The sequence below is a fragment of the Fusarium graminearum genome, chromosome 3 (assembly GCF_000240135.3).
Source record: "Fusarium graminearum PH-1 chromosome 3, whole genome shotgun sequence".
Taxonomy (NCBI): Eukaryota; Fungi; Ascomycota; class Sordariomycetes; order Hypocreales; family Nectriaceae; genus Fusarium; species Fusarium graminearum.
The window spans coordinates 5,108,551-5,135,526 of NC_026476.1; the positions used below are offsets into that span (position 1 = coordinate 5,108,551).

The window sequence follows — 26,976 nt, forward strand, 5'->3', positions numbered from 1 at the left end:
ATCAATGGGCGGATAGAGTCGAGTCCAATGGATTGGATGGATGTGCCGGTAGCCAAGAAAACCTTCATTCAACAAACTATTTCAATGAGTCCAGTGGCAGCATCATCATCCTTCTATCCGAGCATAACATTCATTCAGCTCCAAGGCAAGGTGAACCTACCCCTCACACTTGACTGCATACCTATCATACTCAGCATACCATTGCATTCTCTGTACCTTTTAGAATGGCGTCGTCTAGCGCCATCCGCTTCGTCACCGGCTCCAAAAAGTCCCCTCTGGGCTCTCTGCATCTTCAGCTTCACGTGAAACCGGGAGCCAGCAAGAACCGCGAGGGTGTCATAGCAGTGACAGAAGATGCCATTGAGCTGTGCGTCTCCGCTCAAGCGAGAGAGGGCGAGGCCAACAAGGCTGTTGTTCAGGTCCTCAGCGGAATCCTCGGTGTGCCCAAATCCAGCCTACAGTTGACGCACGGCATGAAGTCACGCGACAAGACAGTTGTGCTTGGTGGGATCAAAGGGGATGGAGAGGACTATGCAAAAACTATCCGCGAAATACTAGACAAGGCTGCTGAAGATTAACTATGATACCTAGCTGGAAATGCGTATAATGCTACGAGTTTGCAAGGGCACATCAGCTTCCTATTGGTTAACATGGCAACTCAAGTTCGTGCATCGGATCCGAGAGAGAGCATAGGGATGAGGATTCCTCAATATTACCTGTATTGGGAAACTGAGTGCCTCGATTAATATTCAGCAACGGCCGAAGGATATAGCGAGGTGGAAGGCCAGATTACGCTGAATCTTGAGTAACCTATGCTTTTCGCTTGTTATAACTTGGTAGTCTTACCTATTATACTTGTTGAGAAGAACGTGTTGATGAAAACACTGTCTATCCTTTTCAATCAATCAGGTCTCTCTCACAAGAAGCCAAGATAACATCATGAGAGAAACAATGAGCCCAAGATGTATAGACTCGAATACAACCAAGATCCGTCTTTGACAAATCATCATTTTACGAAAATGAAATAAGTTGCATAAAAAGATGGTTGGCCAAAATATTGGTCGACTTCATGAGATGGCATTGTAGCATTACGGCGTTGGTGAACGATATCCCGTATCGGTCCTTCACTCGTCCCGTCATGTGTCACATATGCAGCGGGCAGATGCATGTGCGGCCCGTGTTTGTGGGGTTGAATAATCTATGTTTTTTTTAACACCAGTTGTTTCTTACCTTGAAGATGATGGGCCTCTCCAGCGGCCAGGTGATGATGGGCCAAGTTGAGACAAGAAGGGGTGCGGGCATGATTATCGTAGCGTCGCTCGCCTCAAGAGGCATGAATTCTCGTTGGGCATTTACCGTCTTTTGCCCAGTCCTTATGACTCAGGACAGAAGACGAAGTTTCAAACAAAGAGCGCAGGGCTGCATATCAAGCCCCGAACGGAGAAGAAAAAAGGCCCACGGTTTGGACACGCGTATGCAATTTTTTAAATTACCATGTACCGGCCATCGGCATTTCTCATGATCATCGGGATCTGGTGCATACTATCGATCGATCGAACGCATCCAGGGATCCTAGGGCCTTGCTATATCAATCGCAGGCACGATGGAACCCAACTAAGCACAAAAGAAGTTTGCCGACCGAGGGTAGAGAAGTTCCTGGGATATCGGTAGTAGCGGCTAAGGCCGAAATTCGATTGACCTTGTGGTGTATGCTGAGAGTTTAGATTGAGTTGAGCTCTGCTCTATACACTCACTGCACGCACATACGCATACACACGTATGTGACGAGACAACGCCCAAAGTAACAAGATAGACGGTGGAATCCAGGATGGACGGGAGGCCTCTTGTGTGTTTTCAAAGGGAGAATATTCGTAATGGCTTAAACATCATCTTCGGCCACTTGTCGGAACTTGCCAGGAGGACTGCTATCATTTGTCCCTCTCAGAGCATGCCATGCAGCTTCAGGCCTCGACAGAGATCGGCAGTCACTCGCTCGGATCTAGACCGTAGATCACTCTTTCTCGACTCGACCCCGAGTCCCCGACAGACCTTTTTTAAGGATTTGACACTCGATATTCCCACGCCGAGGGACCCCGCACCTTGTTGGTACAAGGACAGAGTGTACAGCCGGAACCGCACCGCACATTATGAGTGGCGTTCGCTTTGCGTCATGGTGGTTCAAGAGCAGCGAGCCACAGCAGCGAGGGGTAACAGCTCCAGCCCCAGTGAAGTCTCATATCTCTTGGACACAGCTTGAGTACTGTACGAAACCATACTGTGGCTGAATGCCCTCAACCTGCCAGAACAGGAAGCATGCCTAGCTGATTGACAGATGTCATTGGATGCTCAATGCACAGCGCACAAGCGGGTTCCTGTATCGATCCTGCGAGGTAAATCTTCACGAATCATCCTCCTTCTTGGGACCGTGATTGAGGCCAAGCTAGTGACAGTATTGTTTGAACAATATCTGAACAATATCACAGCACGACACTTGCCCTAGGCTCGACTGTGAACGGTCCAGTCATTTTGTTCTTCTCACCAATGTCAATCGTACTCGTCTCCTCTCCTCGCAAAAAGACACCATCCAACGGTCGCAGACGGTTAAAGTGGCCTGGGCCGCTAAAGTCTCTTTTAGCTCTGGACCACGAGATCTTCCAGCGCCGTTGCAGTTAGCCTGAACCCCGATGGCTTATGAACAAATGGCTCATGATGTAGAGTGACTTGTGGCTCGACGCTTGCCGATCCCCCTCCAGACATATCACACGCCCCCTCTGAGAGTTGACAAGCCACAGGTACATACTGTGCCATACTGTATTTCTATTCTCGGCTGGAGATAATTTGGCATATCAGAAGAGCCAGCCAAAAATGGGGTTTCATTGATATGAAGACATATCGCCACACACGCGGTTGAAAAATGATATTACATGTGGCTCATTGCCGTGTGGCGATTAACAGGCCACACCACTGGTCGAGATTGTGAGTGTGGATGGATGGATGTCTCATCCGGCCCGTTGACAGATAGGCAAATCGACCCTTGCTGAGCTGAGCTGAGTTGAGCTGCGATGATGAACAAGAGTGAGGTACAGAGTACAGAGTACAGTGAACGATAATTCCCCTGAGGCGCGAACTGATCGATTGTGGCTAGTGACCATCACTTTCATGATCGTGACGTGGGATGGTATTCCAAAAATGAAGGTAGCGATGCAACAGGTGGTTGCATGATTATACAATCTCGCATGCCCAAGGGGTACGGAAAGACGTTGCCGACCGAGATGCTGTGTACAGCACAAGCACAGCACAGTATAGCAGAGCAGAGCATTGTACTGAATTGTAGCAAAGTAACGAGGCAGGCTACAACCTTACCTTGTCTTTGCAATCGCCGATGCGATGATCCAGACTCTTCCGCCAAGCCAATAACGACATGGATGAGGAAACCATGCACCAGAAGGCGCTTCAAAAGATTCGACCCGATGCAGAACGGTTAAACATGATGTGTTTGGATCGTACGTGTGAACTCGGTGAAGTGAGCTTCCTTTCTCATGCGATGCGATGCGATACGATGCTGTGCCATAGTATTGGGCTGGGGTGCCTCTTTGCATTTCCCTCAAGCGAGTCCGCTAGACAACGCATCACAGATTAAAACATTTCGATGCAACAAATCAAAGGCCCAGGTGCCCTGTGCGCCATTCATTCATGAAACATCGCTAACACGTCAATATCCTTAAGCGTTTTCCCCAATCGAGATGAGCTGAATTTGAAGACCTCACGAGCCACAACGTTAAATGGATTCCCGTCCTTGATGCTACCCCAAAGGATAGCCACATCGTCCGGGGACACGCAAACCACCTCGCCACAGGTGGCTAAGCTCGGCACTTCGTTTCCTTTGACTTCAGCTTGGCATGTTCTTCAATCAACCAATAACCTCGTTCTGACATAGTGATCTCCTCGGAATACGGCTCGATCCCCCCTTGGCAAAGTGAAGTAAACTTCTGCCTCATATCATGCTGGGTTTCTGGTGCAGCCCATATGCATGTAGCTTGTCGTGGGACGAAAGATCTCTCGGGGTTGTTGACCTTCTTCTTTCTAATCGTTCATGCCCGCTTGGCGCTTGTAAGTCACTTATCAACACCGGCCACAAAGTCCGGCTTGGCTAGGATATGGGGTTTAGCCCTTTAATTCTCGACCCTTGATGCTCGTGTTGGTTGTTCACTAGCCACGAAACGATAGCCTGCGACCGGCCTATCATGATTTGTCTATATCGAATTATCGATACATTGAATAGCATGGGTTGTTGGCGTGTAGTTTCCCAGGGCGTCGCAACCAGCCCGTTGGTCTTAGTGAAGAGAGAGACACGGATGGTGCCATCTTTGGTTTCGGCGAAATTAGCCTACGTTAGATAGCGACGAATAGCGCCCGTTGAGTGTCAAACTGGTCCTCCACTGAGACCTTGCCCACTAGATTCCAAGAGCAAGGTGGTTCGAGAGCATTTGTCACCGCTTGATAGAACTGTGCGTTGTTCATCTGACGGTTTGAGACTATGGAGAACCATCGTCAGATGGTGATCAAGAACCAAAGCATGTCTCAAAAGTATGGGTATTGTATATGGTAGAATATGTATGTGATGTTTCTCAAGAACAAGGTCGATATCCTATCCCATCCCTTCTCGCCCCATATCCTACTAGCATTACTTCGTGAGTCTCTGGTTCCATGTGCGTTGGACTCGCTGTGTCCCCCTTGGTGTGAGAATGCGATCCGTGTGCGTTTCTTGGTATTATTTCAATGTGATTGAGATTGGGATGGCATCGTAGCGTGATATATTGTTGCTTTCGGTTGGAGACGGATAGAGAAGAAACAGCTTCAATAAGCCATTACACAAATGGATACTGCTTGCGAAATGAAAGTGGGAAAAAGGTATCCAGAACAGACCCACTTGCACAGTAGCCGCCAAGAGTGCACTCTCATCTGATGAATCTTTACAAGGGACATCCGACCAATCCGAATCCAGTGCATAGTGGTCGGTGTGATCTTTGTCGAGATAGATTGAGAGCGGTCCGAAATTCTTGCCATCCCATGTTGCCGTGATCCTGCGGCATACAACAAACCACCCGTTCGTACAATATGATATAAAGACAAACAGCATTAAGAGAAGAAGTCGAAAAAGCAAAACAAAAACAAAAACAAAAAAAAACAGAGCCGTCGATCACCTGATCTTCCGCAGTGCCGACGAAAAGAATAAAGAAGAAAAACCAGTGGTATCATTTTTGAAGAAGAGGAGCAGTTGTCAACGCCCCCAGAGCCAATATCCCTGTCCGTATATATATGCAATCGTGTGCTCAACCTGGCGACAGGCGAGAGAACCAAGCAAAAGAAGACAAACCCTAGTCTAGACCCATGTGTTGTTTGTCGCTGCAAACCATCGTCAAACGCAGTCCGAAACGGAGATGCGAATAGGCAAGGAAAAAAAAAGGATAATAAAGAAACTGAATGTAGAGAGTGATTAGAAAGTGAGGCGAAGGACGAAACCACTTTGTGACTTGTCGTTGGGCTCCGTGATGTTTTCGACAGGATCCACGGCCATTTCCCACTCCCTCTTGATTGCAGATTGCCCTGTGACCTCTTGAATCTCAAGAGTCATATCTTGGCCCTCCTTGAGCTCTTGAACCACATCGTCATCCATCTCCACCTCGAGGCCGTTTTGAATGGAATGAATCGTGCGTAGGATTCGGGAAGAGTCGATACCCCACTTGGCTGCAATTCGGTCGTTGAGCTCCTGGAGCGTGCGCTGCATCAGGTAAATAGCACGGTGGTAATCAGCATTTCCGGAGTCGTTCGAGCTTCGTTGTTGAATGTAAAAGCATGCCACGGGTTTCGGGCTGCGATCCTGGGGTGGTCGATAGGATGTGTCGACGCCAAGAGCCTCAATCCATCCACTGAGGCTGCCATCATCGTCGCCCTTGTTGATCCTTGTGGGTTGCTCAGAGCCCTTGCGTGACACTTCACCACCCGGCACGGAGTCGAAATTCTTCCATTGATTGCCTGCGCCAATACCAGACGCCTGCGATACTAGTGACAAGGAGCTAGGCGAAGGCGATATCATAGAACCTGCAGCTGAGCTTCGCCCGCTTCTGGCCTGCCAGTTGGGACCTTCTCCCGGCTTGGTTAGGGGTGAAATATCTCCAGGAAGGGACACTGGGTGTAAGTCAGGGTCGTCGGGTTCATCACCCCTGAGGAACAGCACACTGACAGGGCGTGTACTAGTAAACATGTCTTGCAGAGTTTGAAGCTTGAAGTGTAAGTCTTCCTCCATAGTCACTCTCGCGCCGCCTCCAGCAGAACTAGCTGAAGACATGGACCATGTTCGCTTGTGCTTTTGGACTTTGCCGGGTCGTTGCGGCTCTCCAATCTTCGCAGCGCCACTGGATCGTTTTCGCTTGCCAAAGTCTTTCAAACCACTTTCAGCCTGAGCGATTTGCTGCTTAAGCTTATCGATAGACTTTTTGACATGTGCTACATCATTTGAAAGCTTTCTCTCAGCGCCGTGGTCGCGGAAAAGCTTGACCTTGCAGTAGCAGATTTCAGGGTTGGCATCGGCGGCTGGCTGTGAGGGGTCGCAAGGGATAGGGTGAGTCTTTGCGCAAAGCCTTACGGGAATGCCCTTGACACCCTTCGAATGGCTGAAATCGGTGGAGAGAAAGTTGAAGCGAACTGCGATGTTGACCTCGGGAGGGCCGTTAATACCAGGCGTCCATGTAACGCAGAAGCCGTCGAAGGAAGAAGACTCTAGCTCCACACGAGTTCTCTTGTCGTCACCTTCGGCCGGCTGACCTGCCTCCACATATTCAACTGCTTGGAGCTTTCCGCCTCTTTGGTGGGCCTCATTGGTGCCTCGGCCTTCCTTCCAAAGACCCCAGCAGACACCTGGCCGTTGTCGTTGTTGCTCATCTTCGAAGGATACGCGCACAAAGGTACGGTATTTCGTACCGGGCGCAACAGGCATAGTGGCATTAGTGTCGGCAACAGAAAGCGAGTAAGCCTGCCCCTTGTTGAGATAAGTGACAGGAATTTCATCAGCGTGCTTGATCATGGCTGTAGGGGCATTTAGAGTTGAATGGAATCGAAACTTCTCAGCCGACGCAGGGAGTGGATGAGACATATGGCCACTTGAGAACTGCCGCGATTGCAGACTCATCATGGGTGTGTTTTTGTGAAGGGTGGCACCAATGGAGGACATGCGCTCTTCTGAAGGATCCGAGTCCATCGGCGACCCATCCTGGTCCATGGTCTCGTAGCCTGTATCTTGATGCACAAAGCTCGAGGGTGCAAATGTTGGCTGAGGCGGAGGTGCTTGAATGAAGGGATTAAAGTGGTGGAACTGATGCGGTTGCAATGCCTGGAAGCCGGACATGTCCATAACTGGTTGAGCGGCGCCTGGGTGCATAGAGTCGCCCGATGTAGGCATAGACAGAGGTGTGTTCAAACCCATGCCTAGACCCATCGTTGGCGTGTGTAAGTCACCAGCCTGAGGGTGGAACAGGGTGTTGTTGCCTCCGGGGGTGGGAGTGTAATACCCAGGAGGGGCGTTGGCAAAGCTGGCGAAAGACATGGAGTTAGGATCTAGAAGAGAGGGTGTAAACCTCCAAGGATCGTTGGTGGCCCTTGGAGTTGGGTCTTGGTCGCGGAATGCATCTTGACTAAGATTATGTCTGCAAGATCAAGTCAGTAAGGTTACTTTCGTCTGCGCCTGGAGTCAACGACCGAGCTGCGCGCGCAAAGCGCCCTGCTATATAGTTGCAATAGAAGAACTTACCGTTCAGGCAGAGGTAGGCCGGGAGCGTTTTCAGCACCGGTAGTTTGCGAAATACCTGGCGCTGTAGACGACGTGCTGACAGCAGCAAGGTCGGGGAACTGCTGGCGAAAGTTTGCTAGTAGCTCATCCCCCGGCTTTTGAGAGCTCGTCCTGGAAAGATTGTTAGCATACTGAAAAGTGTCATATCTTTTCCCGATTTCCTTGGATACACTTCGAGCGCTCAAGGAAAGAAAAATACAAATAACATACCTTTGTCGAAACATGTCGAGACGAGCGGTTTAGGCCGTCTCGAGAAAGCAACGATCGAGCAGTCGTTGGCGCAGCGCAGTTTAAAGAACAATATCTTCCGATATGGAGAGTCGGCGATATAGAAGGTGTACGGCCAAAGTTCGTGTGCGCAAAGCTCGGAAGTGGTTATGCGAAGCAGTTGCTGATGTTATTTGTTGATTTCAGAGACGAGGCGTCGAGGGTGTTCTTGTAAGAGCGGATTTGTGGGCTATGGCTGGTGTCGCTGGTGGGAGCGAGTAGCGTTAATCGCGGTAACCGTTAGGCGCGTTATAACGGCAAGATAGAGGGAAGAGGCAAGCCAGCTGTAGTGAGCGAGTGTTGACAGAGAGCGACAGGTTATCGCGAAGGGTATAGGTAGAGGATGAAGTAGAACAGAGGAAGGTAGAAGTAAAGGTAGAGAGGTGCGTCAACTCGTGGGATATTGTAGTGGGTGGTGTAGGTAGTAATTAGGAAGGGTCAGGAAGGGTAAGCTAGAGAAGGTAAGGGTATATTGGAGGAGTGGTGGGGACCTGTCGTCAGTCCCGTCGGAGGAGGAGGGTGAAGAGACTCGACGGAGAAGGAGGATCTGACTTTGATGTCCCCAAGTACCTCGTACCCACGTCCCAAGCTCTGGGCTGGGGCGCCGAGGCGGTGTCGTGGATCGAATGGCTGAGTTGGACGGGAATCGGAGGAGGGGTGTACGCAGTAAGCAGCGAAAAGTGTACCTTGTGTACTTGTGTCGCACGGTTTTGCGCCTGTGCTGTGTCAAACGCTAGGACGTCTTTTGGGGGGAGTGACTGAGTGTCGAAATGCGACGTAACGCCGTGATCTTGAGTGATGCCGCGATATCTGTTTTAACCAAGCTGAACAGCAGAGGTCATCCTAAACGTCTACTCTATGTGTGGATACAGTATGCGCTGCGCTATTATTATTCAACTGCCGTTTCTGAGTGCGCGAGGCGTGCAAAGCTGAACTGTAGCACGGCGTTAGGAAGAAAGAAATACGTTTAGTGATCTGGGCTCGAACGGAGACGTCTTAGCGGATAGTTGTTATTGTGCGTTTTACAACTGTTGAAATAACGTCGGGCCAAGCAGTTACAGTGTGTGAGGAGAGTGGATGACAATTTTGGGGGCGACCGAAGCTGGCTTGTCCATAGTGCCGGGATGCCGCCTAAAATAAAGAAAGAAGAGATGGGCAAGGTGAATACGGATATTGTGCTGTGGGAAATGTCGTTGTTGTTCCCGTTGCGTTTGTGGCTGTCTGTTGCACTGCATACTGTGCTATGTGTACTTATCTTCAGTCGTAGTGATATTGATCAAACCTCCGGGTGGCCTGAGCTGAACTGCTGAGGTATACGTGCCTTCGACGTCGTGGCTTAATCATACTACTTATGTCTGCCACTCCCGATACTGAAGAGACTCGATCATCATGCTTAACGATTGTTGTGTTGCTCATCTATGCACCTGCGTACTGCAGGTAGAGTCAGAAGGACATACACTCATACCAGCATGTCCATCGATTCCCAGGAGCCTGTGGGGTCAAAGCAATGGACCAACCGAGCAAGGGGGGGCCCTGATCCCAGAAGCCTTCTCATCCGCTAGGGTCGGACAAGGGTCGGCGGGCAACCAAAACCCTTGTCTTTTGCTGCATACTGCACTGTACTCTGTACGTACATGTATGGATGTGCAGGACAGTCAGTCGGGTGGGGAGAGGAGCAGAGGAGGGGACAGAATGAAGAAGAAGTGGCTTGGTCGTTATTAGAAGAAAAATGTTAGTGGGAGAAAACCGTCGATGGGTGGAACAGGAAGGAAGACAGGAACGTATGGAGCCGCTCATTCGTCTCGGGCAGTCATGGCGACGCCCCATCCAGATGGACCTATGGTTGGTCTTCCTTGGTGGAACCAAAGAGGCATGTGGCTTGTGAGGCTTGTGACAGGACAGTTACATTAAGAAATTGAGCGAGCGGGCAAGGGAGAGACCACAGACAGTGACGCCATGGCAGCTCTAAGTCCGTTGTGGACCTTTTGAGAGTCGTGTTAGTTCCTTCAGGTCTTTGAGAATCCATAGAAGTGCATTAGAACGGGTGTTTGAGAGTGGCTTTAACAGAGGGAAACTACTACGTATAGAAGTGAGGGGTGAGGAGGCTCGATTGCCTGCAGTCAGTAAATTGGTGCCCCCCAGCATTATCCCATTTCCATCCCGTTGTTTTCCCCAGGGATCCATTTTCTGTAGAGGCCCGACAGCACCCAAAACTCCGTCCAGGCGGGGGCCCGCCCGGGCATTACAGAACTCACAGAACAGACCAGACTCTCCACTCCATATCTACCAAAATAAAAGGCAGTGGTCCTAGCGCTTCGGATACAACAGCGGTAACCCTTACGCAGGAACGCCAGAGTCGTGGGATGTGGAGGTCCCAAGCCCACAGTCGAGCACTAGCTGGATCGGAACTTTCCTCTGTCATCGGATCCTATCCCATGAAGACGTTGTCGACCATCGGCTGCCCACACCAAAATCACCCCTCATCGACAGTGGAATGGCCAGATGCCTGGGGCATGGAAAATGAGCCATTGTTTGAGACTTTTTTTTTCTTCTTCTCGCTACTCTGTATTCCTCTTCGTTTCTCCCCAAATGCCGCGCAACACTGGTACTTGCGCTCATGGCAATCTCGACCGGCAAACCAGAGAGAGTCATGTAGTATCTAATTACCCGCTGTCAAAAAGAAATCCCTATCTTTTCCTCTTAGTAGATTCTTCCTACGGTTGACACATAGTACTGCACAGTACTCCATGCATAGCTGCCGCTAATGATCCGCATACTGTACTTGGGATGGACGGAAATCTTAACACGGCGCGCAACCGATGCGATCCAGTGTTAAGTCATGTTATGCCATGCCATACCTCATCTCCCGTTTCGCGCCGTAATATGCATGGTGTTGTGCTGTGCTCCCTTATACCCCCTGCTGCCTATATCTTTTCAGTCCGTTATTGGTTGAGGACTGTTTCTTTAGGAAAGCACTACAACTGAACCCGTACTTATGAATGTATGAAGAGCCCTACTTGATCACGGTAGGATTCTGGACAGGGCATGGGGAGGTCTACCTGGTCTGGCGGCATGACGGATGGGTTCCTATCCGTTCCTCTCATCTGCATCACATCCACGGCCCGACCATGACCTCTGTTTAGAGAGCCTTCCCTTTTGAGGTCAGCCACCTGACCAGGGCATCCCATGACCTCTATGTATGGCGAGATTACCTTGTCCAAATCAGCTTGCAGTTTCTTGTGCTGTGTTCTGCTGTACAGTGTCGTGGCATGTCGTTGGCTTAGGCTGTGATGGCCTAGATATTTGCAGTACTACGTGTAGTCAGTCGTCTATCGATGATAGCTCTGAGGCTGGAAGCAACCTGCTCTTCTTCCCGTGTGGCTGTGTTGAACCCTTCCAGATTCTCAATATTCAGCATCCTGGCCTTGGTGCTACCCTTCCTTTTTAGGTCGTTACATAAAAGTGTACCGGTACCTACTTACGGAGTAGTCTTCGTGGCGCCGAGGGTTTCTTCTAGCTTATCATCCTCTCTCTGGTTTGGATCGAACAAGTTTACTAGCTCTCACAATCGAACCATTTCACTTGACCAGCTTGTCCTGATTCAGCCTGGCCCGGACGTTGGGAATGCCAATTGCAAAAGCCATGCTGCGTTTGTAGCGGTTTCCGAAGCCCTCCCCTCCCCTAGTCTAGCCTAGCCCAGGTCTTGGTACTGCAGCCGTTTGCTGCCTGTTCAATCAAAAGATCTTCATTTTATACTCTAGATTGAGCGTCGATACGTGGATACTTTTACATGTGAGGATTCTGGATGTTGTTCGCCCCGCACATCCTTGATATACAAACAAACAATCCAATATTCGGGGTTCGGTTACAGCTTCACAGCCACAATGGGAGGCGATTTCTCACCGCGCGCCACAGCCTAGATCGATTCTATCAACAGCATCTCTTCCAATTGTAAGTCGATCTATGGTGCTGTACTCTTATTTCGTTGATCATTGCCTGTCTTGTAAGCGTCTGCCGCGGCACAGGTAGCACGATATGCGACGCCAAGTCGTAATTGTGGCGTTGGCCGTGTGGCTTTACGCGTGGGCTGTCGCCTTCATGTAAGGGCACCTTACTAAAAATTATTGGAGCGTTGTTCTAACCTCCTGCCGAGAAATGAGAAACGGGAAACGGGAAACATCTTCTCTAGAATTATCAATCCTTTGCCGTAATTTGTATGTTTACTTTCAGCAATTCTTTTCTCTCTCCTATGCCGGACTTTTGTCATTATCATATTTGCCTACGTTTCCTCGATGCGGAAAGTCAAGACCCTCCTCTCCCTATATCACAAGCGGTATAAGTGACTAGCAACGATGGCTTACACGTACCAAACACCAAGACGATCAAGTGGCCCTTGGCAACCATGGGCAAACAATTTCGAATCGACCGACAGCGATTAAGGCGTTAAAAAAATAGTCTTCGCGCACCGATTTCCTTCTTCGCTGAGCCCCGAGATGAAGGTCATATGCGTTGGTTCTAAGGCACCTACCTATAATATGGAAAGGCAATCTGCATGATGACGGGCCATATCCGTATAGCCGTCAGCTGCTGGATTTCAAATGGTAGAAAAAATGCGGTATGTTTCTTGTTATCACAGATTCATGCGTCTAACAGTTCGAAACAGTTTTCCCTTTACTTCAATTGCAATCTCCAACGTCGATGCGCCAACAGCATACAATGGCCAGATCCCGTGTTCCCCAATTGATTGGTACCGTGTGTTTGAAGCTCTTTTGGCCGAAGCTAGAGGTGTCTCAATTGAGTAGCTCCTACAGAGCTTCTGCTAGAAGCAGCCACGGTGCTCTTCCTTCGCCAGGGCTACCCTGCCAGGTCCCATCTGGAGCCATCTCGGAGAGCATCCTGACCCCAGCCAAGTCCCACGGCATGGCTCCGACAATTGCATGTTCCGTCGCGGGTGTGCCACCAGCAGATGCAGGACCGTGCCGCTGCCAGGCTTGTGGATTGAAATGGGTATTGAGCCAATTGTACTCTGTCCTGTACCCCGTACTCTGCTGGTTGTCCTTTACACTCATCAGTCAGTGTCTGTGCTTTACAGTTGTTTTGGCACGAGTTGGGCGAATCGATTGTCTTTTTCAGTTTTGGCTGAGAAGCTATTTTCCGAATTACAATGTTCAGTAAGTTGCCGTCTAATCATTACGTCAGTGACACAATATTCCTGGAGCGCTGCTCTTATGTATATTCACTTAGCGATCGCTCGGCAGTTGCGTTTGGGCGCAATACTATGTACCATGGTTCGGAACCCTTTGTGCAGACTCCACCCATTTCTCAGCTTTCTCAATTTTTCTTCTTGCCTGGAAATCTGTGTTTGGTATCCGTGCAATCGCCCGGCAAGTCAGCCATCAGTGCCCTATCGTACGGTAACGAATCGCGTCGTGTGGCTGGTGGTGATTCACGACGGTCATCTAATACCATGCGGGTATCTTGGTGTGAACTCCATGCAAATTCCGGGTGAGTTGCGCGCGCCATGTAACGCTCTCCCCTCGCTCTCCCCCCTCACACCCTTCCTGACAGGGCAGGGTGACTTTATCCAGGGGTTGTCGTCGAACAACTTTTGTGAGATTGGAGGTGCCGTACTATGTAACATTTGAAAGGTTCTCAACCTTTGTCATGGCTGACATCACTTTATCCAAAGTCGGCTATACCTTAATCGAGATATACTTTGTTGGTTAAGAGCCTCGATCTCAGTCTCTAGCTCGTACAAGGGCAGCGATATCACCAAGTGCCGTTTCTCAAAACCCTACCCCACAAATGACAGCTGGCTGGCGATGACCTGCAGGCAGTCAAGGCGGGCGGCGTACGATGGCTGCATTCGATTCAATGAATGCTATTGTGTGCAGTACGCCGCTGAAAGTGCCGTGCGGATAATGCCGACGCTATTCATTGATTCAAGAAAGCTGGAGCCTGCTATCCATACAAGGGCAGCATCTCGCAGTGAGACGTGCGATTGACTTCCGGAACATTAGCGCTCATCGAAACATTGCTATGTCGGACGGAGAAGACTCCAAATCAGTCGCTTCATGCTCTGCATGGACCAGGGCCCCCCCCCCCCCCCCCGTCACAAGAATATGGGACCTGCCACATCGCCAACGACCAGGCTCATGATGTCATTCTTGCTTTTCAAATATTTCCACGTCAGTCTACCCACGAGGCTGAAACCTTTCAGGGACCTCTAGTACCTATCAAAGTCTTGGAACAATTTATGGAGTATGGTAATGGCAGAGATTGCGCAGGCCACCTCGAAAAGAAGAACCGAAAACATCACAAGCATGGGGGGCATCAAAAAAAATCAATCAGGCTAGTGCTGTCAACGTGGCACCCCCTTGATTCAGTCACACGTTGGTTAGAGGTGTACATTGACTGAATCTGGGTATTAATGCCCTCGCATAAAGGACATCGCGAACAGAGCTTTGGAGGCGTTGACGTCATTCCGCCGTTCTGTTGTATTCATTCTGTTGAATTACACTTTCGCACAGTTGACCTACACACAACGTTGGTAGGACTGGTTACCCTGCCTGTCACTGACAGTTCTCTTCATACCCCCTGTCCAATTGGTGGAACTTTCCCAGCGCCTTGCAGTTATTATCGAGAGATGATTGTTCTTTATTATGGCCAAGGGTCCAGATTATCACCACAATGACCGCGATTACTCGGCCCATACCCGCGGCGTAGTTATTTTGGTCCTTGTCGCACAAACATCAGCCAGGCTTTACTATGTACTGTGCTCTCCGGTAATACCCAATCTGGGAATGAGCCCTACCTTGGACAATTCTGTACCACGCGTGCCGGGGTTTGTGTATGCAACCCTGCGGTATCTCTCCACCATCAGCGAGCCATTACTCAGGATAGTCGAACCTTATATTTGAATTGATTGATGTGATTGGAAACAGTATCGCGATCGGTCAGGGGCGATTTGGCTTCAAGTTGCCGTAACGGCAACTGCATTTCAGGAGATGATACTCCGTCTCTCATATATAGATACATCTTGTCGCGGATCTTGTCGCGAAAGGGCAAAGAGATACTTAGTATCTGAAGGACCTGTGTGTGCTGCCTTGGAAGGATTGACCCCGTGGCGGGGCCCTACAGTTTGTTTTGTTGCTTTGGCTGCTGTTCAAAATGTCCTTTCCCAGCTATTGGTTCGATAACAGTCATTTCAACGACTGTCGCAATCAATAATGCTGTCAGTGAGTACCTAGTCAGTGTGCACCTAACCAGCGGTCATTTGCAACAAGCGAGGCTGGCTGGCATCTCTTCTTTGCTAACCATTTTTACACAGATGAGTCAATAATAGTCTTATCATCGGCAATTCAATTTCATTCGGGATCCTCCTCGGATCCACCCCTACTAGCATGCGTTACAAAGGAGCGGTATGTTGATAGATTCCGAATTCAGATTAAGAGAGAGAAAAACTCGAGTTTTTCCAGTATCATGAATCAGGGTCCCCTTCTAGAAGCATTCGGTGCTGCAGGGCTTGAAGTTTGGTTGGGAACTGCCAAACCAAAGGCGGACACAATCAGGTTGATCACTACATCATCGCACGTCCACCCATGTGCATCTGTCATTCAAAAACGCTTTTGGGGGAGGTCTGCCCCTCTCTACGTTTTCTGTACCTGGATTGGTCTCCCCCGTTGCGACTGTGTAAGTCGGGTGGTGAAGCGGGATGATCATTGCTTGTACAGTCTCAGCGCCGACGGGCTGATGGCACGTTGGTGGTGGTGATAGGCGAAGATGGCAAAAAAACACAGCATCCCAGATTTGGATCACTATTTTTGGATATGCTATTTTCATGTCCACAGCGACGATCTCGGTGGATGTACACATGGAATTGAATTTTCAGGGTCGCGATTGATATTGTGGTCATGGTTGGTTGCAGCGATGCAAACCGACGTTAACACAAATGCCAATTTATCTTCATCATGCGATGATCTCCGTTCAATTCCTTCTGTTGGAAATGATTCACATATGTACAGGAACTAACGCGTTCATCCATGTCATCTGTGATGATGAGTGACGCGAGTAACAATTTTTGGCAACCACGAACATCATGACCCAAGTGAATCATTGGCTTGGATAGTTACAACGCATCAGGGCGAACGCGTGGACGATATCTCGGGCCTTCTAATAGGGTACAATGGATAAGCTAAGGTCTTAAGATTGAATGGCAAGGATACCTGTTCATCATTGGTGATGTAGAGAAATCCAACGGTTTGGAGAACCTACTGCAGTAAGATATCAAGGTGACAAGCAGTCCTCGCAATGTATACTCGGCTTCTAGAAAGAACTTTGGCTTATATATACTGAAGAAATCGTACATTGTCCAACATAATAATACAATAAAGAGATATGATAGATGTTAATGCGAGATGGTGTGAAGTAAGGCTCATCTCAACAACTCTATCACAGTGATCAATTGTTAGATCGATCGTTTAATGAACTGAACTATCCGAGCTTTACCTGAACAAACCCAGCGATGCAACGTTTCCCCTGAATTTACAAACCACTATAGGCCAGGCGACTTCACTCAACTTCTTGAACTGAGAATTGATTAAACATGATGGATATTCAAGTCGCTTCAGTGTAGGGTAGTTGTTAAGACAAGCCTATGGCGATATTGAACCCATACAGGCATCATATCCGAACGCCCCTGAGCTTCCAAAAATATCGCCTACTGCAGAGCGACGTTGATGGGACGCCTTACGCGCAATGGCCATATTGCTTATCGGACTTGGCATGCGGTCAGCGGAATCCTGGACCGGTCACCGATATGAGAATCACTAAATCCAGGGTAACATTATATCACAACAGCTTAATCGCAACCAACATCATGATGTTATTGCAACCCTTTCTATTCTTGTTACAGTATGGTCGACCATCGTGGTAGTATTCCGTGGCCTGGGTGGCAACGCGTGAACTGAGCTGAACAGTTGGCCCTTGTCTCAACAGCTTTTGTGAATTCGAGGAACTTGATCACAAGCCTGGATACACACTCGGGTGATGATATTGCTACTTGTGACGACCCGAGTCCTGTACGGATTATGCGAGGTTCAGTCAGCAATCTCGGCCCGTTACAGCCATATGAGGCTCCTTAGGTCCTATCCTGGGGCATACTGGCTTGGTGGTTCAGGCTGTCAAAATTATTGATGCAAGAGTGGCCGTAAATGCAAGCACAAGTCAATGCTTGACCGGCCCAAGAACGCAAGAATACTTTCAGTATAAGGGGAAAAGAAGCATGTGAATGTGCCTTGGCAGCCCCCTATATACGACCGAGGAGACTATACTGGGGTTCTAGTGTCAATGAGAGCTTATATTACGATATATATGGATGGGTATCAAAACAAATACTCATGTGTCTCACTTATACCATGCTAAGACAAGTAAAACTGGGCAGTTCGAGTTTTGAATTCCGCCCCGATCGATTTGAATCATGTTACTTTATTTCTTTTGAACTCCACTATCTTTAGAGATAGAAAATAAAAACCGGCCGTCTATTCGTCATCACTGTCGTCCTCCTCCTCGGCGTTCTCCAGCCAGTCAACCAGCATTCTGCACTTCTCCTTCAGCAGTGTCATACTCTCTCCCTCAACGGCCCGATCGTTCTCCCACCAGCCTAGAATACCTTCCTCCTCAAGGATATCCAGTGAGTAGAGCTGCTGCAGCATTGCTGCGAGAAGAATGCCCACGCGGGATTGTTCTGGTCCTTGAGAACGTGTGAGGGCCTTTTGAAGAGCGATGATGAACTCGACCTGCGCAGCTTCGTTGTCGTCCTCAAGACCGATACCCACTTCATTAATGAACTTGGTTGCGCCTGGACGAGAGTTGAGGGCACGATCTGCGGCCTTGCTGGGTTCGAGGCTGCCATACTCAGGGGTCATGAGCTCTACGGCGCGATGAGCGAAGGCATTAGCCACGGCGCGGCGCATCATGGCATCAGAAGCGTCGTTGGAAAGACGGAGCCCCATAAATTCGAGCTTGGCCGAGTCGAAATCGCCAGACTGGGCGCGAAGCGCGTCGACAAGACCGTGGACAGCCTCGTTGTGGAAAGAAAGTTTGTCGCCAGCGTCGTCAGAGGCGAAGGAGGTACGACGGGAGGGATCGCCGGCCATAATGTGCAGCGAGTTCTCGTCCATGTCACCTTCCGATATTTCGGAAGATAACGTCGACACGGACGAGGTAGAGATGTTAAACTGAGCCAAGTTGTAGATCAGACTCTTCTGCAGTTGAGATGGATCTCTCTCATCGAGGTCCTCATCCTCAGGGTCTGTGAACTTGGCAGCATTGGTGCTGGCTCCAAACAGCTTGGTGTCTGGCGTCACGGGGTTGCCATCAACGTCGACACAAGAGACCGCAGTGTCCTTGGGTAGTGTAACGCCCTCGCTGATGTTGACACCGAAGGAAATCAGACTGCCCGCAGGTATGGTGGCATTCTTGCCGATAACGGCCGAGTCTGCAACTATAGATTGGTGTATCTTTGCTCCATCTTCAATTGTGGTATCGTCCCAAACGTAAGAGTTCACCAAAACAACGTTGGCGCCAATCTTGCAGTCTCTACCGACAATACTGTTAGAGATGGTGCTTCCTGAACCAATGTTGCTGTCGCGCCCGATAATAGAATTTGAAAGTTTGGCATCGTTTGCGTAGAAGGCACCCTGTTCGGCTACGACGCCATGGATGTGTCGTTGGTACGATTGCCTGGGAACAATGTTGCACTCTGGGATAAAAGGATATGTCCATCGGTCAAGAACATCACGGCTGACAGCATCATACTGTTGAAGGTTACTTGCTCGTGCCGCGTAGCCCTCCTCGCAAATTTCAGTGTAAATCATCTTGCCGTTTAGCTCCCAGTCCTTGAGCACACCGTGTAGGAAGTTCTTTCGGGGAAGCTCGTAGTCGAAACTCTCTGACCAAAGTGCAAGGACCTCTGGTGTGCAAATGTCGATCTCGGCATCGATGAGGTCGGATCGGATTTCGAACTCGGTTGATAGTTCGTCCACAACAGCCGGGTCCAATGACATGTATCGGTCGCTTGCCAAGGGGTCCATCTCATCGTAGTGAAGACATCGCTGAGTCTTGGTATCGACAACGAAGATAGGAGTAATTCCGTTCGTCTTTGTTCGGTGATCGCCCTCTCCACCACTGCGCAACACCATCGTCATAATGTTGCCCGCACTATCTTCTCTGCGCTTTCGATGCGCCGCCAGGGCATTGTCGAGCATGATGTTAGATACCAGGTCGCCGTTTACGAGGATGAAGTCGCCATCGACAAGTGATCGCTTGTCCATGTCACGAAGGACATCACCGGCTGAGCGTGCATCGGCCACTCGAACGAATTGAAGATGTGAGAAGGGAGATGTGCGCGCAGCTGATGACCATCGAGAGCGGTTGATGTAATCTTCGACTTGATCGGTATGGGCGCCGCAGTAAATGTAGACTTCGTTGACGCCATTCATTGCCAGAAATTCAAGGGTGTACTCGATAAGAGGGACGTTTGCGAGTGAGAGAAGACACTGCGAATAGTCTCATTAGTACGAACGAGCACATACACCACACCGGGGTTTGGAGCAAAGTATTACTCTTGGCTTTTCGGTGGTAAAAGGCCTGTATCTGTCTTGAAAAGAGTCGGCGATGACCTGGAAGATAAAGTGTGAGCTTGCGCTGCTCTTGATCGGTATGATACCCCGCCATGTCACCTACAACCGCCTGGAGAACATCCTCGCTCTTGCTCTCGCCTCCTGACTTTGTGGACTTTTTGCCCTTTCCGCTGTTGCCCTTGTGCGACATCTTGCCGGTGTCGGGAGTGTTACGTCTGATTTGCTTGAGCGAAAGTTGTGAAGTTGAGTCGAAGCGCATGCAGAATAGAACGTGGGGCTAGTCAAATTTCCAGTGACTCAATCGACATGCCGCCTCACCTCGGTGTGTGATCTTCACCTCGGTGAGTCAAACGGCTTGCTGAGTCATACAGATCTCGTCTTGTTGCCCCCACGACCCGCCGTCTTTCAATGATGCTTATTCAGGAAGTTTAATTATTTTGTTTTGGACGATGAGTGTCGATAGAGTTCAGCAAGCATTCCAGGTACTTCGTTGTTGGCTATTATAAAACTATAACATTGCCACGTTGTACTCGCGTTCTCGGCACGAGACGAACTTTTTCACACAGAGGCTGGCTAGTGGTTAATTTGGGCCAATATAAGTCGAAGCCTTATCACCTGTATATCCGTATACTGCTTGATTGTTTGACCAGAATGCTTCAGACCTTGGTCATTAAGTGCAGAGTGCAATGGAGGAGTGGTCAGAGAAAAAGTCTGTGAAGTACAAACTGGCGCAATACTTTCGTTCCCATGATCTGATACTCTGAGGCTTGTAGAATGCCGCATGTCTGTCAGCATATTCAAATCATTGGGTTAGTTAAAGTGGTGTCAGCTTTTTACACACAGCTGACAACGAAAAACTGGCCTGACGTGGCGTCCTTCAACGAAGCCAGTTGCCGGTCAAAGTTTAGTTCCATTGTATGAGCCTTATGGCATGTCTATTACAGAGTAGACAGCATGCACTTGTTCAGGGACAAGCAAGACTTTCCGAAAAAGAAGAAGAAAAAGCCCATTGTTGTTTGGGTTCCGGGAAGCGGCAGAGCCCGATTGGGGCTAACGAGAGGTGATCATCTAGGACTGTTGAGGGGCCCGATGAAGTTCGGATCATATTTTTGCTTCTTCTCTGGCTCTGTTATGTCTCTCAGACATAATGAGAGATGATTCCTGTCTGAAGACCTGGAATTGTTTTAAGTGATACCAGAATATGTCAACCGCCCTTGTTTGGGCAGTTGACCCAGGGTCCCCGACGTTGATTGATGGAATTGCCCGAGACAAAATGATATCAAAACTTGGAATCCGGTAGCACTCTGAGACAGAAATGCCGGCCGGTGATAGTTGCGGATAAATCATCTTGCAACAAGCATAGCGGTGTCTCGGAATGTCTTGGAAGTCTGTATCTTGGTCGTGGAATATGGTGCAGATGTCTCTTGAGCTGTTTGCGTTGACCCAGTCAAGCGTGCAGACTCTCATGCAATTATTATTGTCCTGCCTGGTCAGAGTGCCTCTAGTATTGCGACTATCGATGTGAGTGTCACCGAATCACACTAGGGATTTATTAGATAGCATCAACAGAAACCTAATAGGTAGGTACGAAACAAATAGCCGAGTTCAATCAGTGCTTTGCTATTAGATACCCACCGAATGGTTGGCACGATGCTCTGCCTACGCTTACCCGCATACCGAGCTCCATACGGAAGCTCGAGTAATCTTCCCGAACAGCCATTGACCTTCAAGAAATTCAGGGTCCTCCCCCCTGTAAACCCCGCAATCTATGTGCGGTCTGCACGCACATACCTACCTCTACACATATCTCACGGGAGAATTCTCCTACCTAGATAATACTTGCTTGAAATACAGCATGTAGCCTAGTACGCCCTCCAACGAACTGCCTGTACTCTTAAGGAATTCTCAGCCGTGTGATATTAGAATTGGTCGGTAATCAAGGTGGGTGGCCCTGGCTGTTGTCCTGGACTCGCCTACCCTAATTTGCCTAGGCTACTACCGTATTAGGTAGCACCCAGGTTGCTGTTTCCATCTGCGGCTCGTGCACAGTGTGTTCTTATCCGTTCCTGCAGTTGCACTGTAGTTACCCGCTTCGTTCTCGCCCTCGTTCCTCACAACGGCCACGGTCTCGACCGTGAAGACCTCTCTCGCTTGTCTTTATTTCATTCTCCACGTTTGAACCCTCTGCTCAAACACAACCGTCGTAAATCGTTGAGGGTCTTCTGAAGCCTTTGAAAACGTGGTTTTCAACGCGCGGGCGCAGTGCAACTTCAACAGTCTCAGATCGGCCATCACTAGGCCAACCATTGTTGAGCTGCACTGTATACCTAGGACAGCTCAGCACTCAGCATCTAACAACGGCACCAAAAGCGAAATTTCGAACAGGCTAAAATACGAGCAGTCGCACCCTTGTCAGGCCTCTCTGTGGGTTACTACCTACTTTTAGACCAAATTCTTCCACTCCCACTTCTGATCCTACCTAGTGTACGGATACAGAGTACTATTACAGAGCATACCTATATTCTATCTGGCGACTTACCAACTAACGTATGTGGCTAGTCTTGCCATGTACGGATACTGTTCTCAACATTGCTTTCTCTTAACTCAGCCACGCTGATCTTGTGCGGCTAGATCCGCATTATGGCACACGTGAATAGCTGTCCATTCCTGGCGAGATTTGAATGGAGACGACTCTGGTTCGACAATAACCGAAGCGCCTGCAGCCATTGGCAGGATAATGGATTTGCTAGCTCAGACACCTGGTTCAAGCTGTTGAAACTGAAATATAAAAGCACCTCGCATCGATATATGAGCATGCAAGAACTAGTCTGCATTCTTGTATTCGGGGAGATGTTTGAAGTCCCAGTTTGCCGGGGGTTTCAGTCCGAGTCATGAACTACAACATGTATTCCTCATCGATAGGAATAGCAATCCCAAGCATTCCACAACATGCTGGAACTATGGTGACTTGGCATTCAGACCTATTGCTTAGAAAGAGCAAGCTACGACTTCTTTATCTGTTTGCTGAGCTGGATGACTTATTATGGCTACCTAGATAAGAAGCTGACGCTTACTGACAAAAAGGTTCTGACACTCAAGACACGAAACTGGCTAGAGTGCGATTGCTATGTGAAGCAGAGAACCATGTTTGCTACTCCACTTCAACTTGCGTTGGCTTTCTCCTTACTCTGCGCATGGTTCAACATGGTATGGCTTCAGAAATGGATGCAAGACACGGAAAGGATGTAACAATTTTCTCGTTGAAATTACAACGTCCGTAAGAGAGCAGAAGCTGATTAGGGTAGAAAGACCCTGACAGGCTTTGCTATCTGTTCTACTCTTTTCTGGTGAGCTCGTCATGCATGGTGTTTTTATCCGTGGCAAACGAACCACGGATAGATGCCATGCATGGCGCGAGAAACAGGAATAGAATGCTCAATATGGTACGCGAGGACAATAACGGAGGAGATATCTCAACAGCTGAATGGTTCTCGTTCTTCACCAGCTTAAGATTTTCCAAGCAGAGCTTAGGTCGCATTGTGGTCACGGTGCACCATGATCACCTCCACACAGTCGACGTAGGGACGATCTCCAGTGCAACCGGGCAGCCAACCAAGGGTCGTGGTCGGCGCAAGAAGGACCAAAAAGCTATGGTGGTAACAAGGGGACACCCCACAAGGACGGCCGCCAGACTTGTTCGCGCAATAGCGCTCCATTCCCACCGCGATCTTGGTTGAGGCTAAGCCAACCTTGGCTGGAAATACCCACTCCGCGCTCTCAAGCTTTTCTTCTTCTTTGCTGCTGCATGCGCCTTCACCTTGTTCGTGGCAGCAGCGACAGTATCCGTAAGTATCATAACAGTAAGCCAGCGCCAGCAACAGCATCAGCACAGGCCCCTTGCCCCCAGCCGAAGTGGGAAGTGCCATCTGCTCCCGGAAGAGAGCGTGTTAAGAGCTAGCGGTACTCAGTACCTGATTGACATCCACATTGCTGGGCAATTCGACAAGTCACAACTACCCCCCCGCCAAAGCCAAGCCACGCCCAGTTCAGTTCAGAAACAAAAAGCAGGCTCAGACTATTCCGTTCCATGCCTGCTTGTGCCCACTCCCGCTCACACGGCCTCCCAACTTTGTCTTGAGATACAACTCAGGCCGGGTCCCCGTTTCCCGTTCTCCATTCCCATCATTTCCCGCCCTTTTTGGTCTTGCAATTGCGACGGCCCTCATCCATCGCATTACCGTCCTCTGCCTCCTTGCGACGGGCCTCCTATCCGACCTCCGTATCCGCGGCTTGTAAAGCTTTGCAGCCCCTGGACCTATTTGCGCTTCAACTCTATACCATCAACGCGTCCGCTCCTCGAGTCTCCAGTCCTGCTCCTGGCCTGACCCTTATATCATTACCACTTGGCCTTGGCGCATCAAGTTCGATCTTCGGTGGCTTCAGCATATTAGAACAATACCTTTAGAGGTCTCTTGGATTGTTTTCACCTTGAGAGTCGACAGCGATTAACGGCGACTCGGCCCGGTTAAACGCCTCTTCTATCGGTTATCCGCTGCAACGACTTCTGACCGAACGCTTCATTGCCAACACATCATCAACAGTAACATCATCACGAAACAACCACGCACAATCATTGAAAGCTCGAATACACTCTTGAAATGTCTGCCGGAGATGGAACATCGACCCCTGGGGTTGGTGGCAGCAATGCCAGCGAATTTGTAAGTTTACAGTCAGTAACGGTTTATTACATCACATCTAACACTTCTGATAGGTTCGCAAACTTTACCGGTTTGTTACTCTTAGCGATTTTTATATATGCAATAATGCTAACAAAGTCTAAGAATGCTCGAGGATCCCGCGCACCAAGATGTCGCTAGATGGGGCAAAGATGGCGACACCTTTGTCGTTGTTGAGGTAGGGATCGATCTGGTACCACAGCGACGAACAAATGCTTACAAGCACAGAATGAAAAATTCACGCGCTCCATCCTCCCTAAGCACTTTAAGCATAGCAACATGGCCAGTTTTGTCCGACAACTGAACAAGTATGATTTTCATAAAGTGCGACAAACGAATGACAGTGGCTCTGCAGCCAACGGCGCCAATGTATGCTCCATGTAACCTTTCGCTGTTAGTCACATGCTAAAACATGAACACAGACTCTCGAATTCAAGCATCCCAACTTCAGAGTCGGCAGTAAGGATGATCTTGATAACATTCGTCGAAAAGCACCTGCTCCTAGAAGAACGCAGGCCACGGAGGATTTCACAACCAGTCACCATATTAGTGTTATGACTGAACAGCTCACCGCCACGCAGCAGCAAGTGCAACAACTCCAGGAATTGTTTACCGAGGTCTCTCAGACAAACCGTCTCCTTGTTAACGAGGTTCTGACACTGCAAAAAATGCTGAATGCGCAGAAGCAATCCCAGCACGAGATGCTCAACTTCTTATCGCCCTCTACCAACCGTCATCAACAGACGATGCATCTCAACGTCGGTACATCCCCTCTAGATGGCAGCGATGATTCGGCACCTGAATTAAGACGAGCTCGCGAGCTTCTGTCCAGTGTGACACCTGATCAGATTGCCGACCGGGAGTTGGAACGTCTTCAAGGTGTGTACGGGTCTCCGGCCGATTCTGCAGTGGTCATTCCGCAAGCCTCAATGCCCATGATGCATGATCCAATGAACGACATCAACCGTTATCCTGTATACCCGGTGGGTCAGACTGTCGGAATCGATCCTTTCCACTCGGATCACATCCACAAGATTCCTTATGCGATGCCTAACGATTCGAGCGCCAACGCCATGCAGGAAGTGGCTGCCCCTCAACCCATCAACATTCAGACCCACGGGAACTCCAATTCGTCGGCCAATTCGGCTCTCACATGGGCATCCCGGAAACCCAGAATCTTCCTTGTTGAGGACGACCCAACCTGCGCTAAGATCGGTATTAAGTTTCTCAAGTCGATGGGATGTGAAGTCGAGCATGCTGTATGTGGATCTTTTGAAACGGAATTTCGAGGACCAGACTGACGTTTGATATAGCAAAATGGAGCGGATGCATACAGCCGCATCACAGGCGTGGCCCGTGATCATTTCGACATGATCTTTATGGACATCATCATGCCTAAGCTAGATGGTGTCTCGACCACCATGTACATCCGTCAGGACTGTCCTGCTATCCCTATTGTCGCTATGACGTCGAATATCCGATCCGATGAGGTCCACTGTTATTTTGAGCATGGTAAGCACCGCGATGAGCAATTCGATTAGGAACGGGAACTAATCGTGCATAATCAGGTATGAATGGTGTCTTGGCTAAGCCATTTACCAAGAGCGGGATGCAGAAGATTGTCGAGAATCACTTGAGCTACCTCCTTAAGGGCTACGATCCTTCAACCCAGCAAGAATCTGGTTCGGGATACGTGGTTGGTGGCGCAGGTTACATGAACCCTCCCAGTAACTTGAACACACCAGGAGGAACAGCGTTCAAGTTTGAGACAACACCTACACCTCCAGCGACTGGCGCGACTTGGTCCCCAGGACAGATGCCACAGCAGTCCCCTCTCACCACAGGAATGGACCAAGGGTATGGCATGGTTAACGGCGCGAACCAATACGGCTTAACACCCACGAGTGCCAGCAGAGCCAGCTTCCCTGGCAACATTTCACAAAATAACCAGGGACGTATGGACGGCCAAAGTCCTCCCGAAAAGCGACAGCGTACCTATGTCTAAGTTTCTGAATGGAAGATCGCGTCGTTGGAATTTTGTCTGGTGTATGCACGCGGCTATATCGTGAGGAGTACGGCGTTTAGGGCGAAATAACGTGGGAGCTTTTTGACACTGGTGGCCTTGGTGGCCTTCGGTGAATAATTGGCTGGGAGAGAGATTTCATGTTGGGTATTTCGCATTTATGACTGGGGAGACGTTGGAATCGGACCCCTTTAACGAGTAAAGGCATCTGGCAGGATACAGAAGGCTAGCTGGTCAGTGAGGACTGTTGCTGTTACTTAGTTGCGGACACAGACGGCACGCATCTGGTTTTGAATCGGAGTGTACGGTGCGCCTGATGAACAACAAGATTTGATACCTGCGATAATATTATTCTCTTTTTGGCGAGACACAAAAGATCCCTTGAGCAAGATTGCAAATTGCTCGGTTGCTGATATGCTTCATTGTTGCCAATGGTTATATCGAGGTTGAACAGTTGACAGA

The 26,976-nt window shown here is 49.3% G+C and overlaps 8 protein-coding genes across 8 annotated transcripts; 4 read left to right on the top strand and 4 right to left on the bottom strand.

The window, feature by feature from the left end:
• Positions 1 to 224: 224 nt before the first annotated feature.
• Positions 225 to 578, top strand: FGSG_12909 (uncharacterized protein; the record flags this gene model as incomplete). Its single annotated transcript, XM_011326712.1, has 1 exon — positions 225 to 578. One exon carries the CDS (start codon positions 225 to 227, stop codon positions 576 to 578), a length of 354 nt encoding a protein of 117 aa, XP_011325014.1.
• Positions 579 to 4,657: 4,079 nt separating this feature from the next.
• Positions 4,658 to 8,070, bottom strand: FGSG_06356 (uncharacterized protein; the record flags this gene model as incomplete). The annotated part of the gene is made up of 3 exons (XM_011326713.1): positions 4,658 to 7,703; positions 7,808 to 7,957; positions 8,057 to 8,070. 3 exons carry the CDS (start codon positions 8,068 to 8,070, stop codon positions 5,498 to 5,500), a joined length of 2,370 nt encoding a protein of 789 aa, XP_011325015.1. The 3' UTR covers positions 4,658 to 5,497.
• Positions 8,071 to 11,106: 3,036 nt separating this feature from the next.
• Positions 11,107 to 11,757, bottom strand: FGSG_06357 (uncharacterized protein; the record flags this gene model as incomplete). Its single annotated transcript, XM_011326714.1, has 4 exons — positions 11,107 to 11,306; positions 11,426 to 11,553; positions 11,596 to 11,645; positions 11,701 to 11,757. The coding sequence occupies 4 exons, from the start codon at positions 11,755 to 11,757 to the stop codon at positions 11,107 to 11,109; spliced, it is 435 nt and encodes a 144-aa protein (XP_011325016.1).
• A 1,072-nt stretch (positions 11,758 to 12,829) lies between these two features.
• On the top strand, positions 12,830 to 14,531 carry FGSG_12910 (uncharacterized protein; the record flags this gene model as incomplete). Its single annotated transcript, XM_011326715.1, has 5 exons — positions 12,830 to 13,064; positions 13,247 to 13,284; positions 13,422 to 13,618; positions 13,803 to 14,101; positions 14,134 to 14,531. 5 exons carry the CDS (start codon positions 12,830 to 12,832, stop codon positions 14,529 to 14,531), a joined length of 1,167 nt encoding a protein of 388 aa, XP_011325017.1.
• Positions 14,532 to 15,595: 1,064 nt separating this feature from the next.
• FGSG_12911 (uncharacterized protein) lies at positions 15,596 to 16,016 on the top strand (the record flags this gene model as incomplete). The annotated part of the gene is made up of 2 exons (XM_011326716.1): positions 15,596 to 15,805; positions 15,921 to 16,016. 2 exons carry the CDS (start codon positions 15,596 to 15,598, stop codon positions 16,014 to 16,016), a joined length of 306 nt encoding a protein of 101 aa, XP_011325018.1.
• A 1,636-nt stretch (positions 16,017 to 17,652) lies between these two features.
• FGSG_06358 (uncharacterized protein) lies at positions 17,653 to 20,014 on the bottom strand (the record flags this gene model as incomplete). The annotated part of the gene is made up of 2 exons (XM_011326717.1): positions 17,653 to 19,671; positions 19,859 to 20,014. 2 exons carry the CDS (start codon positions 20,012 to 20,014, stop codon positions 17,653 to 17,655), a joined length of 2,175 nt encoding a protein of 724 aa, XP_011325019.1.
• A 3,268-nt stretch (positions 20,015 to 23,282) lies between these two features.
• FGSG_12912 (uncharacterized protein) lies at positions 23,283 to 23,681 on the bottom strand (the record flags this gene model as incomplete). Its single annotated transcript, XM_011326718.1, has 1 exon — positions 23,283 to 23,681. One exon carries the CDS (start codon positions 23,679 to 23,681, stop codon positions 23,283 to 23,285), a length of 399 nt encoding a protein of 132 aa, XP_011325020.1.
• Positions 23,682 to 23,961: 280 nt separating this feature from the next.
• On the top strand, positions 23,962 to 26,901 carry FGSG_06359 (uncharacterized protein). Its single transcript, XM_011326719.1, has 7 exons — positions 23,962 to 24,473; positions 24,527 to 24,543; positions 24,597 to 24,669; positions 24,720 to 24,860; positions 24,914 to 25,750; positions 25,805 to 26,003; positions 26,060 to 26,901. The coding sequence occupies exons 1-7, from the start codon at positions 24,414 to 24,416 to the stop codon at positions 26,494 to 26,496; spliced, it is 1,764 nt and encodes a 587-aa protein (XP_011325021.1). The 5' UTR covers positions 23,962 to 24,413; the 3' UTR covers positions 26,497 to 26,901.
• The last annotated feature ends 75 nt before the right edge of the window (positions 26,902 to 26,976 follow it).

Bases quoted from the DNA above. Each gene is read 5' to 3' on its own strand.
- FGSG_06359 (XM_011326719.1), top strand. From the start codon at position 24,414: ATGTCTGCCGGAGATGGAACATCGACCCCTGGGGTTGGTGGCAGCAAT. The intron at 24,670-24,719 runs GTAGGGATCGAT...TTACAAGCACAG, and splicing joins ACACCTTTGTCGTTGTTGAG to AATGAAAAATTCACGCGCTC. The intron at 25,751-25,804 runs GTATGTGGATCT...CGTTTGATATAG, and splicing joins GATGTGAAGTCGAGCATGCT to CAAAATGGAGCGGATGCATA.